The sequence below is a fragment of the Leptidea sinapis genome, chromosome 23 (genome assembly GCF_905404315.1).
Source record: "Leptidea sinapis chromosome 23, ilLepSina1.1, whole genome shotgun sequence".
Taxonomy (NCBI): domain Eukaryota; kingdom Metazoa; phylum Arthropoda; class Insecta; order Lepidoptera; family Pieridae; genus Leptidea; species Leptidea sinapis.
The window spans coordinates 11,803,752-11,817,766 of NC_066287.1; the positions used below are offsets into that span (position 1 = coordinate 11,803,752).

The 14,015-nt window shown below is 35.8% G+C and overlaps 1 protein-coding gene across 1 annotated transcript; it reads right to left on the reverse strand.

The window, feature by feature from the left end:
* Window positions 1-620: 620 nt before the first annotated feature.
* On the reverse strand, window positions 621-11,652 carry LOC126971113 (cholinesterase 1-like). The gene is made up of 3 exons (XM_050817268.1): window positions 11,451-11,652; window positions 1,454-2,724; window positions 621-924 (listed from the first exon to the last, which is right to left on the reverse strand). The coding sequence occupies exons 1-3, from the start codon at window positions 11,631-11,633 to the stop codon at window positions 708-710; spliced, it is 1,671 nt and encodes a 556-aa protein (XP_050673225.1). The 5' UTR covers window positions 11,634-11,652; the 3' UTR covers window positions 621-707.
* Between the last annotated feature and the right edge of the window lie 2,363 nt (window positions 11,653-14,015).

A 14,015-nucleotide genomic window follows, 5' to 3' on the forward strand; every position in this document is an offset into this window, starting at 1 on the left:
ACAAAAATCGTTACCTTTTTGCTCTTAATAGTGATTTTCATTATTATAACACTAGAATAAGGGATTGCTTCTAACTAATTCTAGTAGGCTTCATAAGACACATAATAGCTTTAAGGGTAAATGTATACACTTCTATAATAAAGTCCCAGCCACTGTTCAGGCATTATCTATAAATAAATTTATATGTTTTATAAAAAATGGCTCTGTCGTAAATCCTATTACTCCACTGCTGAATATCTAAATGATCGGACAGCGTGGGACTAGATTGTGATTATTTTATAGCGATAGAAATGATTGTACAATATTGTATATTTTTATTGAAAAGAGCGCAAAAAAAGAATGCTGGGAGAGTTTCTTGCGCCGCTTCTTTTCTCTCAGAGCGCCATTTATTTCCGAAGCGGTAGTAGTATTTAGTAGTTATTAGAAATTACACTAAAAATAATTCTAAAGGAATCAATTTTGAGAAAATAAATGCCTTTTATGCCTTTAAGGCTTTCTAGTTAAATCCATCGACTTATGTCATAATGGTATGTTAGTGTGGGGGTCACTAGCTGATATTCAGGACAAATTTGTATTATAAAAGAGAGTCATACGCGCCATTTATTAATTAATACATCGTAATTCGCTTAGAGATTTATTTAAAGAAATTAATATTTCACAATTGAAATTTTATATTGGCCTGGACCTGCTATTATTTTAATAGATAGCTAGATTAACCAGTTAAAGTACAGTCTATAACACGTTGCGGCTGGTGGTGGTATTGGCTGCCGATAATGTTCCTCGTAAATCTGATCCCAGAACAGAGTACGTTCCTTCAGTAACGAACCCCTGAGGCTCAACGGAAGATCTAATGACATGTGCGGAGACCAGTTCTTCCCTACTGGTGGCCACGGAGGCAGCTCTGAATCTTCAGAAATTGGTTTCCTGCAAAAGGTTATACTTATAAGTTTATCATGAATCTTGTCGATCGTTTTTAAAACCTATTTTGCAGTAAGTTTAATCGAAGTTCCTTCTGTAGAGTTTGAGGTACCAATGATATGATATGAGTACATTAAAAAATACTTGTAAGGGTCAGTAATCGTTTTTTAATTCTATTTGTTTATCATGCAAGAGAGTGGAGCAAGGGTGGCAGTTGATTTACTTTATGTTAAGTTGAGGGCTCATTGTAATATTCCATAAAAATATGTTTATTTTTCAATAAAAGAGAAGGTTACGATGAAAGAAATATTTGAGCAACGTTATGTTTTATCGTGCTGTCAGATGGTATAGATATCATATTTAAAGTCTGTTGCATCTACCTATATTGTGATTTATTATTCCGCCGGAATAAATTGATCGAAATAACACCTTTGGAAATATTCAATGTTTCAGCGGGATCGTAAACATAACCATAGAAAGACAGACAGATTTTCTGTTATGTTCACTCAAACAGTTATTCTATAACTTTACTCACCCGGTAGTTATAAAGTTCAACCATATTCTCCTTGTCAAAGTTCTCATTTCTTCAAGCTTTGAGTTTGTATAATTTGTACCAAAAAATCCGTCCGACACAGTGTTTGTTTGACTGCAATGACCCACCCCGCGAATATTTGTGTGTGGAATGATGGGAAGTTCATCGTGAACGAAAGAAAATTCATACAAATATATTTGATTGTGTCCTGCTTCTACGTGTAATTTTACTGCTCTTAATGTTGGATAAGCAAATAAAACATCAGTAAAATAATTAATATAGCCATAAATATCGTCATTGTCTATCGTTGATTGTCCGAAATAAAACTCTTTAATTTTTTTGGTGACTTTTTGCTTTTGATCATCGCTTTCAAATTCTAAATCAGGAGAAAGAAAAGCTTCAAAGTCATCAGTCATAGCCTGTTTCCATTCATCAAATAATCCTACACGGAAAAGACCTTCCATTGATGCGAACCCATATAAAATAGGTACTTTTGGGTATGCGCCACTTTTTAAAATATTATCAGGACTTTCTGATAAAAATAATTCTTTAGTTTCTTTACGTTCAATACAAGGTGACATCAAAAACACAGAATCTCGTCTGTTCATTACATCAGCTGTCATAAGCGTATCATAAGACAGGCTTTTGTAATAATTTTCTAAATCAACAATACTACCGTTGCCTGTATAATTTAAAAGTTTTGCATATTCTTTGGCGCTCTCTATGGGGTCTGTTTGTACACTAAATGCTGCAGTACTAGCGCCACTCTCTGGTATAACCTTATGAAACAGACCTTTAGCACTTTTCGAAAGCATTAACAAATCCACCGACGACGAACCAGCACTATATCCTGCAATAGTTACATCTTCAGGATTACCACCAAATTTAGCAATATTTTGATTAACCCAGCGAAGTAAAGCCACTTGGTCCTTCATTCCAGCATTTCCTGGAACGTCTTCTGTTCCAAGACATAAGAATCCATGTGCTCCAAGTCGATAATTAAATGTAACAATAACAACTCTTTTGCTTCTAACCAATTGTTTATAAGTAAATAAATTGCCATAACCAACTTGGAATGCGCCACCATGGACATAAACCACTACTGGTAGATTCTTCTCTTTTGTGTCTGGTAGAAATACATTTGCTATCAAGCAGTCTTCTTTTATTTTCATATTTTGTGGAACTAATTGGAAAGGATCATTAATTTGCGGGCAGATAATGGTGTTGTCAACGGCTTCAAGCGTATCCAGCCATATTGGGCCGGGAAGAGGAGCCTGGAAGGATTAAAAAAAATAAGTGTTGAATAAAATATTTTTTTTTAATGTATGCGTTAATACATTCATTCTTCATAACATTATACAACAAAATAAAAGAGGCATCTAGTTCTATAAAGTGTTGTTTTGAAATTTCGAATTATATGAGTCTTCTTTTCGCTTTTTTATTTTATGGTACACATGAAAACAATATAGTTAAATTATGATTCAAGTATGTTGGTCACACTCCGGCCACACCCACAATATAATGATCATTAGAAGTTGCGCTATGCGCTATGCAAACGCCTTTTTCAGTGTTTACTTGCGATAAAAATGTAGACTTGTGTTGTTGTTAACTTAGGGGCTGTTTAACAATGTACAAGTAAAGTTACGAACAGGCTTCTTGCTACTTATCTATCGAATAAAGACATCATTTCTGTTTCACAATGTATAGATAGTGTTATCTAGTAGATAAGTCCCATTTAAGTTATTGGATGGATCTAGTGGCAAAATCATACTTATGTATGGTATTTGCTAGCTTTTATGACCCTAATTATCATAGGCAGTATCCGGCAGAGTGACAAGCATTTGAAAGAATACAGTCAATTTATATAATGGCCACCTATGAAATCAAATGAAATCAAAATCACTTTATTCATGTAGGTCACGCAAATGACACGTCTTATGAATGTCAAAAAAATATTTTTCTTATTGAATCTACCGCTACTTCGTAAAGGGTTGAGCTAATGAGAAGAAGTGGCAATAAACTCATTTTCACTCTTTTATATCAGGATTTAAATTTTCATCGAATTGATTTCAATTTCAATATAGTATGTAAAGAGATGCAAGAAATATACTCAAACGTCAAATAGTCAATGCCTTACACGAGTAAGTCAAAAAAGTAAATGTAAATTAATACAAAAGCTATTGAGTACAGTAGCTGCATCATCCACACACACCGTAAATAAATAAAGGTGTTCTGTGAGCATTTTATAAGCGATTATAAATAAATAAATAATAACAAAATCAAATAATAACTTTAAGGATGTAGAAATTTATTTAATCAAAACAAATTTTATAACTATATTTACAATACTACGACTACATAAAATTAAAACTATCATTACGTGGAAGCGTACCAAGAATACTGGCAGCATTACCGCGTTGGATAGCAAGGCTGATCCGTTGACCGAAATAGCTGCCAGCGCTTGGGTTTCCAGTAGCCTTATTGAGGCGCGAGGATAGTATTTTGAACATTCTCCGCGCCTCTGGGCCCCACGGGCCAAGTGTCTCGACACTAAACGGCACAAAGATGTATGACTCACTGAGACCAACATATTTGCGACGCTTGCTGTCTTCGGCAGTCGAAGCAGCAGCCCCAGCACCAACTGACGTAACTTGGACATGAGAAGGAGCCAGAGTGTCGGCGCAAGTAGCGTCCCACACCAGCGCCCTTCCCCGTGCCCAAGCCACCAGCGTCATTCCATCAGGACGCTTGCCATCGCGGCGGGTAATACTATTTGGCTCTAAAACAGCTGGTATATTAAGAGCGGCATATGCCCTGCGGATGACTTCATTAATGCTGGCGTGACGACTGATACGGCCTGCCGATTTTAGGCAGGATAACGCGTGGCGTCCAAGAGCATCTACCTAAACGCCACATCTACATTGATGTGGTTCATTCAGTTTTATACCTAGCCGGAGTGATACGCATATTGACAATGTCATATTGTCAAGTAGCGTTCCAATCGGCGCAGAAGGCAAGGCTTGTAACCAAAAGCCCGACTCATTTTGTCTCACGGCCAAAAGACGAGCACGCTCTGTTATGTCAGGAGATGAGATCAAAAGAGCATCAAAGGCTGACTTACAAAGAAGTGCGTCCCATGCTTTTTGACACTTTCGTCTTCAAATCGTCTGGAAAATTTTGAATGTTTGCAATATTTAGCCAAGCATTGTTAGCTTCGTTCAAATACTCTGAGTTACCTGGTACATGGTTTACAATTCTAGTAACCAAAGGCTGCGCACTATGAACTGAAGATAGAAATGCTGGTAAGGCAACGCCCGAAACTTTGCGAGTACCCAAACCCCCAAACCGTATCGGTAAAGAGGCTTGAGACCATGCACGATCTGTAAACGGGCAATTCAAAACGGTTTCTAAAATAATTTTAAGTGAAATATCAATCACATCAAGCAAATTTGGAAAATCCCATAACGGGCTAGACCTTAAGAGGTACGTAAATTTTGGAACAAATAAACAAGACCGAAAAATAGTTAAGGCCATATGAGAATTAATTTTCAATAATCTGTCCGAAACGTTATTAAATTTTTTAATGTGATCGTTTAAGATCGTTGGAATTGAAACTGGAAATAATGGAGCTCCAAGAAGGTGAAGTGAATTCTTATCCAAAACTTTAATCCCAATATTAAAGTTAAGTTAAGCCAGAACATTAAATTTATTGGTAATATCAACCCGGTCTGAAATTTGGAAATTTTCGCCGATAAAAAGCTCGCATTTCGAAAAATTTAACTCAAGGCCGATTGAGCTAAAACTTTCTATTACAACTTTCAAATCATCTAAAACAGAGTCCACTTCACCACCCATAACTTTAAAGAATCTGAAACTGAGTATCCGGTATCAGGATCATCCTGCCACCACAAACAGCGCCCGTTCACGAGCATGACGCATAAAAATAACAAAAAACAATTCATCTACAATATATTCAACAATACTCAATAAACAAATCTACTAACAATTTGACTATTTTGCTTATAGTAAAATTATTCATAATTATAAATTCTATTATATTTCATTAAAGCTCAAATCTTTTAGAGCAACTCATACCCAAGCTTTCTTATCATCTAAATAATCCTTTAAATTGTAATACGATTTTTCCATAAGTTTATGTTTAATATAGGCTCTGAACTTGTTGAGGGACATTTCCATTATGTTCTCAGGAAGCTTATTATAAAATCTAACGCAATTACCGATAAAGTTTAGTCTTGATTTTATAATTTTACCAACCATTTAAATAAAGTTAGCGATAAAATTGAATTGTTAGATATTCTGAATTTGAACGTCATGGAGCGACGTCAATTGCCTCCAAATGAAATGCAAAGAGCTGTAGGGATATTGCAAGCGGGAAGTAATCAATCTCAGGTATCTCGGCATTTTAGCATTCATAGAAGTGTTATTAGGTGCCCACCGATACGTCACGGGAATCGTGCTCGTCGAAATGAATGGTGTAGAGAACGTGGACCCAGGAACAATGGGATAATATTATGTTTTTCGATGAGTCGCGATTCGGGTTTAGGCCTGATACAAGAAGGGTGCGAGTGTACCGTCGGCCCGGAAATACTAAAACGCTCAGGAGCATTCAGGAAGTTCATTCATACAGCGGAACAACAGTTATGGTATGGGCGGGTATTATGAAGAACAGGCGAACTGAACTCGTTTTTGTAAATGGAAACATGAACCCTGAAAATTACGTTGAGGATATTCTCAGACCATCCATATGTTCATCCATATGCACAGATCTTTGGCTCCGATTTTACGTTAATGCATGACAATGCGCGTTCACTTACAGCTCGGCGAACCAGTCAATACTTGGCAACGGAGAACGTCCGGGTATTGCCCTGGCCTGCACAGTCGCCAGGCCTCAACCCCATCAAGCACCCATGGGACGTGCTCCAGAGCGTGTTTTGAAGGACTTAGATGGAGTGACAACAACCCAACAGCTGAAGAATTTGCTACAATTCCATTGGGAGCGAATACCGCAAGATGACATAAACAGTCTCATTAAGGCGAGGTTTTCCCAACACTTTAGGTAAAAATTGCGCGAACGTTAGATTCGATAGGTACGCATGGACACGGACGTCGGGCATGGCTGAGAACGAACCGAGCGATGCGCGTTAACGACCGCCGACCCAGAAGGACCGCGTAATATTTTTTAAAACTTACAGTTGTGCTAGAGTACGGAATTACTGTGATAATATTTTTTATGCATTTTTGAAGTAAATCTTTTTTATCGACGTATGAGAGAAATGTTATATTACGCGCAAAATTATGATTTCAACATTATGGGTATCGTATCCGAGATTCTCGAAGGTGCAGAGAACTGATTTGGGATAATTTTTGAAAACCAAGATGGCCGCCGCGCAAAATTATGACTTCAACAATATGGGTATCGTATCGTATCCAAGTTTCTCGAGGGTGCAGAGAACGAATTTTGGAATGATTTTTGAAATTCAAGATGGCCGCCGCACAAAATTATGATTTCAGCAATATGGATATCGTGTACGAGGTTCTCTTGGGTGCAGAGAACGATTGTGTGATCATTTTTGAAATCCAAGATGGCCGCAAAAATGTTACTTTTTAGGACTATAGCGCCTTAATTCAATGAATAATCGTTGCCCACAAATTCTGAATAGCAGAGGAGGGCATACTTTGTATTAAATTATCCTATTCTTTCATAATAAATTCATTTTCTTTAGAAATTTCATTTTGTTAAAAAAAATATTAGTTGCTTATGTACGTTAGTTTGATAGTGTAATATTGTTAATTTCTGTTATTAAGAGAACTTATAAAGATAACAGCTGTTATTATTACATCATAGGACCCTAAAAATATTATTTTAAAAATAAAATACAACGTTATAATGTGAAAAACTATCCTAAAATTTAAATTAGTAATAGTACATGTTGCTTAGACTTTTTTGATGTGTGTATAAACAGTCATAATTTTAAAATCTTTAAGTACTTTAGATCTAAGCGACTCTCTTGGTCCCATACCATTAATTGCCCGAACAGCTCTTTTCTGCAGCACAAAAATTTAATCAATATCAGCAGTAGTACCCCATAATAATATACCATATGACACAATGTTGTGAAAGTAACTAAAATAAACCAATCTTGCAGTTTAAATGTCTGTTATGAAACGAATCTTTTTTACTACTTATGCAGCAGATCTTAGTCTACTCGATTCGTTTATCTACTCGTTTTTAAGCTGTATATCGATTGACACTTGTTTAAAATAAGGTAAAGTAAATTTAATTAAGTACCAAGTATTAGGTTGTGAGGTTTAGATGCTAAAAAGAAAAAAGTTTATATTATGTGCACCCTGTCACTGGTGGGCGCATCAGATATTAATAGTGTATGCGGCCCACGTGTTTCTGGTAACAGAGAAAATATTAATCTGCCGGTTTTCATGGTAGGCGTGGCCATTTCAAACAAAGGGGCTATTTTATAAAATAGGAAGAAAATACTCTTACAGCGCTTCATTGAGATCGCTGATGTACCCTATTGTAGGTCCTAGTCAAAATACTTACGATTTGGACGTGACCAAAAGTTATGACCGTTTTTGAAAATGCAAAAAAAGAATCGGAACCATGAAATACTAAAGCAAAATATATTATTATACACACGGTTCATCTTAACGTTAATATTATGTTCAGTTAGGTGGAGGAATTCTCTTAAATAATTAATTAATTGAAATTTTTGGTTTGAATCTTTTCGATTTAAATAATAGCAAAAACGAACAGATGCATTTTGTACTCTTTGTATTACATTTATTGTTTTACAAGGTATACTACACTGTATCAGTATAAATAAACTTTGATAGAACAAGAGCCTCACAAAGACGTATGCGCAATACCTCCCATGTAAGGCGGCAAGCGTTTTTATGTTCCTATGCTACCGTGTACACGTGGACATGGCAAGACAGCCGCCAAAAACAACCAATATCCACTTATCCGTAGACAAAAACACCAGAGAGATTTTTTTACTGGGTGTATTATTAATTGATATTAGTTCTAAAAGCCATTGAACAAAGCGCAACGTTTTTTAATACTAATATGATATTATTAGTATTTATTTGAATTTAGCTGGTGGTGGCCACTCTTGTATAGCATACAACGGGAACTAGATTTTGTAATTTTTTTAAAAGAAAACATGAGATCACATTATAATGTGACACGTTTTGCAAAATAGTCACAATTTCTCGTACAACTCTGAAAGAGCGGCGATATCACAGCACGAATCTATCACAAATCACGTCTTTTGTTTACAATAACCAAGCTTGATTCTTGATCTATTAAGCCATAACATAAACCGCATAATGATACCTCGGCTAATGTAAACACAAGTGGCTATAGCATCTCAAGTGACCGCGCCGGATTGGCGCCAAAACAACTGAGCGAGTGGCGTCTGCGCGCGCGCGGGACGTGATAGCACAGCTTAGGTAAAAATCAGCGAGTTTTTAACCGACTTCAAAAAAGAAGGAGTTTTTTTATATGTTTGTTACCTCAAAACTCTCGACTGGGTGAACCGATTTTGATGATTCTTTTATTATTTGGTGCTTCCCGTGTGGTCCCATTGTAATTTGGTCCAGATCTGAAAATGGCATCCATGAGAAAACCATAAAAGTCTTAAACTTGCTATACGTGTGTGGATGATAAATTTACGAATAACTCAATATCGCGCCAACCTATTTCGATGATTCTTTTTTATACAATAAAGGATGTACTTCAAAGGTAGTTTGGTGAGAGTTTGGTTAAGTTCTGATTACGGAATCCATGACAAAGTAACCGAACTCTTCAAATCTTAGGAGCAAATTAATGGTACTGGCCGAATCTTTTTTATGCTATTAGGATATTTATGTCATTTACCATAACATAGTTATGGTCAGGTCAGGTAATTGTCGTAGTCGAATTTGATGATCAATGGGACTCCTTAACGACTTACAGTAAGATTGCCATCTGTGGCAGACTTTCCAACTGTCTGTAATCAAATTGCAAATTGCTTACGTTTATTGCTGTATTGAAAAATTTAGTATATCTACACATATTTAGACAAATTGTAAGGTTCTTCAAATACACTATTCCAAAACAAAAGATATGCACTAAAAAGTATAAAAATAATTGGATATTTTTATACAATCTAATCCTAGTTACGATTAATGTAATTTTTGGAGTCGGTGTCTTCCATGATATGTTTGTAACTACATACATAGTTATAGGTGAGATGTGCTTGAGTCTTGAGGAGGCCAGAAGCGAGAGCGGGTCGCGGCGGAAGGACACCGATTCCAAAAATTACAATTATCGTATCTAGAATAAGTTTAATTAATAAGATTGTATAAAAATACGCAATTATTTTTATACTTATTAGTGCATATTATATCTATTGTTTTGGAATAGTGTATATTTTGAAGTCGGTTGTATTTTTATTAAAGTTTTTTTCCTGTTCACATGAATTCATGAAGCATTTACAACATTTATTGCCTGTTGGCCTTCACGTGGAGAAAAGGAGAAATGAAATTGTATGTCATTGGCAATATCATTAGCGTAAATCTGATAATTGCAGTGCTTTTTTTTATTATGTCAGCAAAGTATAGAATATAAATAAGAGGCCCTGAAATAGAGCCCTGGGGTTCTCCTCTTCTCATATTCGACGTTCTGAAAAACTGAGACCGTCGGTGTACTATTAGTGAGATAACTTTTAAACCACTTTACACTATTTTCGCTTAAACCATACTAGGCTGGCTTGGAAAATTGTAACTTTTTTTTCCTCTTGCGCTGGAATGAATTTAATCCAAGTTGTTGTGAAGTTGAAAAGTATCCAAGATAAGGGAAGTGAAATCGTGAACACTATTTCATTAGATGGTAAGACGAATATTAAAAATTCACTGGACCTGTATGCAAGAGAACAGCTTTAGCTAGATCGCAGCGGAAAAATATGTGTCCCATACAGGCCGTTTCCAGATTTTTCCGACAAGCAGAAGATAAAGATAAAAAACAACAATAATGGAATGTTAATATTAATTATTAGATCTTTACTATATTTGTATGTTTAACAAACTTTTGTTTGCAAGAAAGGCTTATTCAGTCGTTCATATGGACGAAAGGGCCTATATATTATATCGGTATTCCAGAATGTTAGATATATTATATTATTTGATCAAGATGTGTATTTTGTGTCTTTTATGCACAGTTATGATGATAGTCACAAACCACAGTTGATCACAGATTGCGAATTGAGAATAAAAGACAAAGTTCAAGGAATGTACGAAATTAATTCAATATCAAAACAAGGTCAATAACGAAACAAGACTTAATTGGTAAATATACAAGATTTTTAGAAACTGACCCAGCAAACGTTGGCTCGCTCTTTGAATTATTTTCATAATATGTAATGAAATATCATTGACTGAATTATTTGTGATGCGAATATATAGGTATTTCTAAATCAAAAAAGTTAAATATATACCGTATAAGTAATTAGCAATATATCATATACTATAAACCTTCTCCGAAACACGTTGCATCTTATGGTATAAGTATTATTCCGATCGGTTCAGTAGTTTTTGCAGTATGATAGAACCGGCTCTCCATTTATTATTATAGATTACTAGCTAACCCAGCAAACGTTGTATTGCCGATATTAAAAAATTGCGAAACAAAAGTAACTGTTGATCGTAGATGGGAGAAAATTTGAAGTTGTGTGTATTTTTTAATGCTGACTCATAATCAAACAAATTTAAAAAAAAATGTCAAAAAAATTAAAAAAACAAATTTCGTGTGGATCACCCTTAACATTTAGGGGGATGAAAATGTTGTCCGATTCTCAGACCTACCCAATATGCACTCAAAATTTGATGAGAATCGGTGAAGCCGTTTCGGAGGAGTTCAATGTTTAACACCATGACACGAGAATTTTATATATTAGATTATATTATATAGATATATTATAGATACCTGAAACTTATTGTCACCGGTCGGTGCGGTTGCATATGGGATTCCATAGAATGCGTAAAATCCTCCATCTGGGTCCATATATCCTCGAACATACCCTTGTTTCAGTTTTATTGTTACCTCACTAGCCCCTCGCACACATGGCGACAAAAGTGTAAAACTTAATAAACTAATTATAAACCACATCGTTTGCAAGCAACGCGAATTTACAACTGATCACAGAATTGTACAGGTACACAAATCTAGAATATAAAACGAGGCACTACATTATACAGCTATCAACATAAAGCGCTGCACAGACGTAATCGTGCACAATACGTCCGCGGAAAAAGATATAGCGAAGTGCAACTTACGCAAATAAAATTTGGAAAACAAAATTTTTTGAACGATGCGGGACTCAAACCCACGACCTCCGGCATTCCGTGCCGGTGCTCTAAGCAACTGAGCAAACCGTTCCAGTACCGCCTCGTTATAAAATTCTGTTTGCTTTGTTCAACTCTCAGGTTGTGGCTTCATTTACAGGATCTACTTTACAGTTGATAACCTGCTCAACCCCAATATTTGCATATTAGGAAATTGACTTGAGATGTCGCTCTTGTAAATCTAAACAATATGTTATGTTTTTAAAGTGATAACCCTCACTTCTAGGATTAATACGCAAATTAAATTTGAAAAACAAAATTTTATGAACGATGCGGGACTCGAACCCACGACCTCCGGCGTTCCGTGCCGGTGCTCTAATAAATTTTATTTGCGTATTAATCCTAGAAGTGAGGGTTATCACTTTAAAAACAACATATTGAAGTGCAACTTCATAAAACCTCGATATTTACCATTGATCATAGACACCCCTCGCAGGCCGATAATGCATGACCTATTTTGGCTGGTCCATGTGTGCCATAGTTAGGGGTTGCTAAATATTCAAAATACTAAGGAGCTAATACCAAGCGTGGCTGTAACGGTAGAGTCCCTTTCCTTTTCTTTCTTGCTGTATCCCCGTTAGAAGTGTTTTTCTGTCTTGTAGGCTTTGTTCATATACACGCCCGTATATTCTAAGTCAATGCCATTGCCTATGGTGTCAAGGATACAAAAAGCATAATCATTGATCACTTAACACCAGGTGACCCTCGTACACTTGTTTGTCCTCCTTTATCATAAAAAAATGCATAAGTTGCAAAAAAGAAAAGCAGAATACTTGGATGAAGAGTGTTTAAGGTACTAGTTGTCTATTAAAATCAGACTTATTTTGTTCAATCTCCCCTATATAATTATTCGTCGTCTATGCCGAGCCTTATTCAATTTTTTACACTCATTAATAAGTTCGAGGTGAACTTGAAGATGAATAAGTATGTTTCTATAAAATAATAATATATATCATTAATCAGCCATTTTTTATTCTAGTTTATAAATAACTTTTAATGAATTTTAGTTATATTGATGAAGAAGAAGTGATTATAAATTGGTACGTCCCTTTGCTTATGCGCACTAGGAGGTAACAGCACGCGGTTCAAGGCGGCGCAGCTTAATTTTAGTCAGTTTCAAAATGGACGTTGAAGAGGCTGCAGTTATTGTGTACCTTTACTTAAAGCCTAGGAAGAAAAAAAGAAGTACTGGATCCATCCTCTACTACAAACACGCAGTGAAAATGGACTGTTTATTACTCTGTTTGGTGAATTAAAATAGCATGAAGATAAATATTTTAGCTACACCCGAATGAGTGCCAAGTCATTTGGAGAGTTATTAAAAAAAATTGTACGTAAATATTAAAGGTGTTGTATAAAATGTAAATAATACACACACTTTCGAGGGTGTAGGTATTAAGCCTGAAAAAAAATTAGTCATAGCACTTAGGTAAGAAAAATGGTTTTTTGTTAATAAAATTTTAGTTTAGTTTACTTTTATTCATTTTAATTCGCAAATAAGGTAAGTATGGCACTTTGAGTAGAAGTTGTCTCGTTGGACTCGTTGGAGGTCTGTGTGAATGTCTGGTGAATCCATGTATTCTGGTGATCTAAATGGAATTTCAGCTCCCGTGGACTGGTTTGGCTGATATCTGTGCTCAAAGGTGTAACCACAATAAAGGAAGTTGATGTGGGATGATTCGCACTCCGTAGTTGACAGTCACTCTTCGAAGAGAGAGGGTTTCATATTTTGGATGCTGCCTTGGATTTCTCAAACATACGAACCGGTTATATGGAAATGTCTTGAATGGTGGTACACGCCAGGGTCGTGCCACAGGTTGGCCGCCGTCAAGACGTAATTTCCTAGTGACAAACATTTTCCGTGTGTTATTGGTAGTATGGGTTTAAATATGCTGTTATCTAGAACCGTTTCACTTGCAGAGTTGTGTCTCAGATCGAAAGGGCGTATAGATCTCTAACGAGGTGGCACTCCCTCGGCGGGATTTGCCTTTGCCCCGGGTGGTCGGTAATATTATTATTATTTATTATATTATTATTATTTTATTTGATACCTTTGTGCTTTGGATGAGTTGGCTTAGCTTAGGTTGCTGTATAATTTTATGTTGACATTAAGTTTCCCTACTGTTTAAAAGTTTATTTGGACACA

What these genes read in the sequence shown, in the direction of transcription:
- LOC126971113 (XM_050817268.1), bottom strand. Translation starts at nt 11,633, where the DNA reads ATGTGGTTTATAATTAGTTTATTAAGTTTTACACTTTTGTCGCCATGT. An exon ending in CCGGTGACAATAAGTTTCAG is followed by an intron (nt 2,725 to 11,450) that starts GTATCTATAATA and finishes TAATCCTTCCAG; the next exon opens with GCTCCTCTTCCCGGCCCAAT. An exon ending in TTGAACTTTATAACTACCGG is followed by an intron (nt 925 to 1,453) that starts GTGAGTAAAGTT and finishes AACCTTTTGCAG; the next exon opens with GAAACCAATTTCTGAAGATT.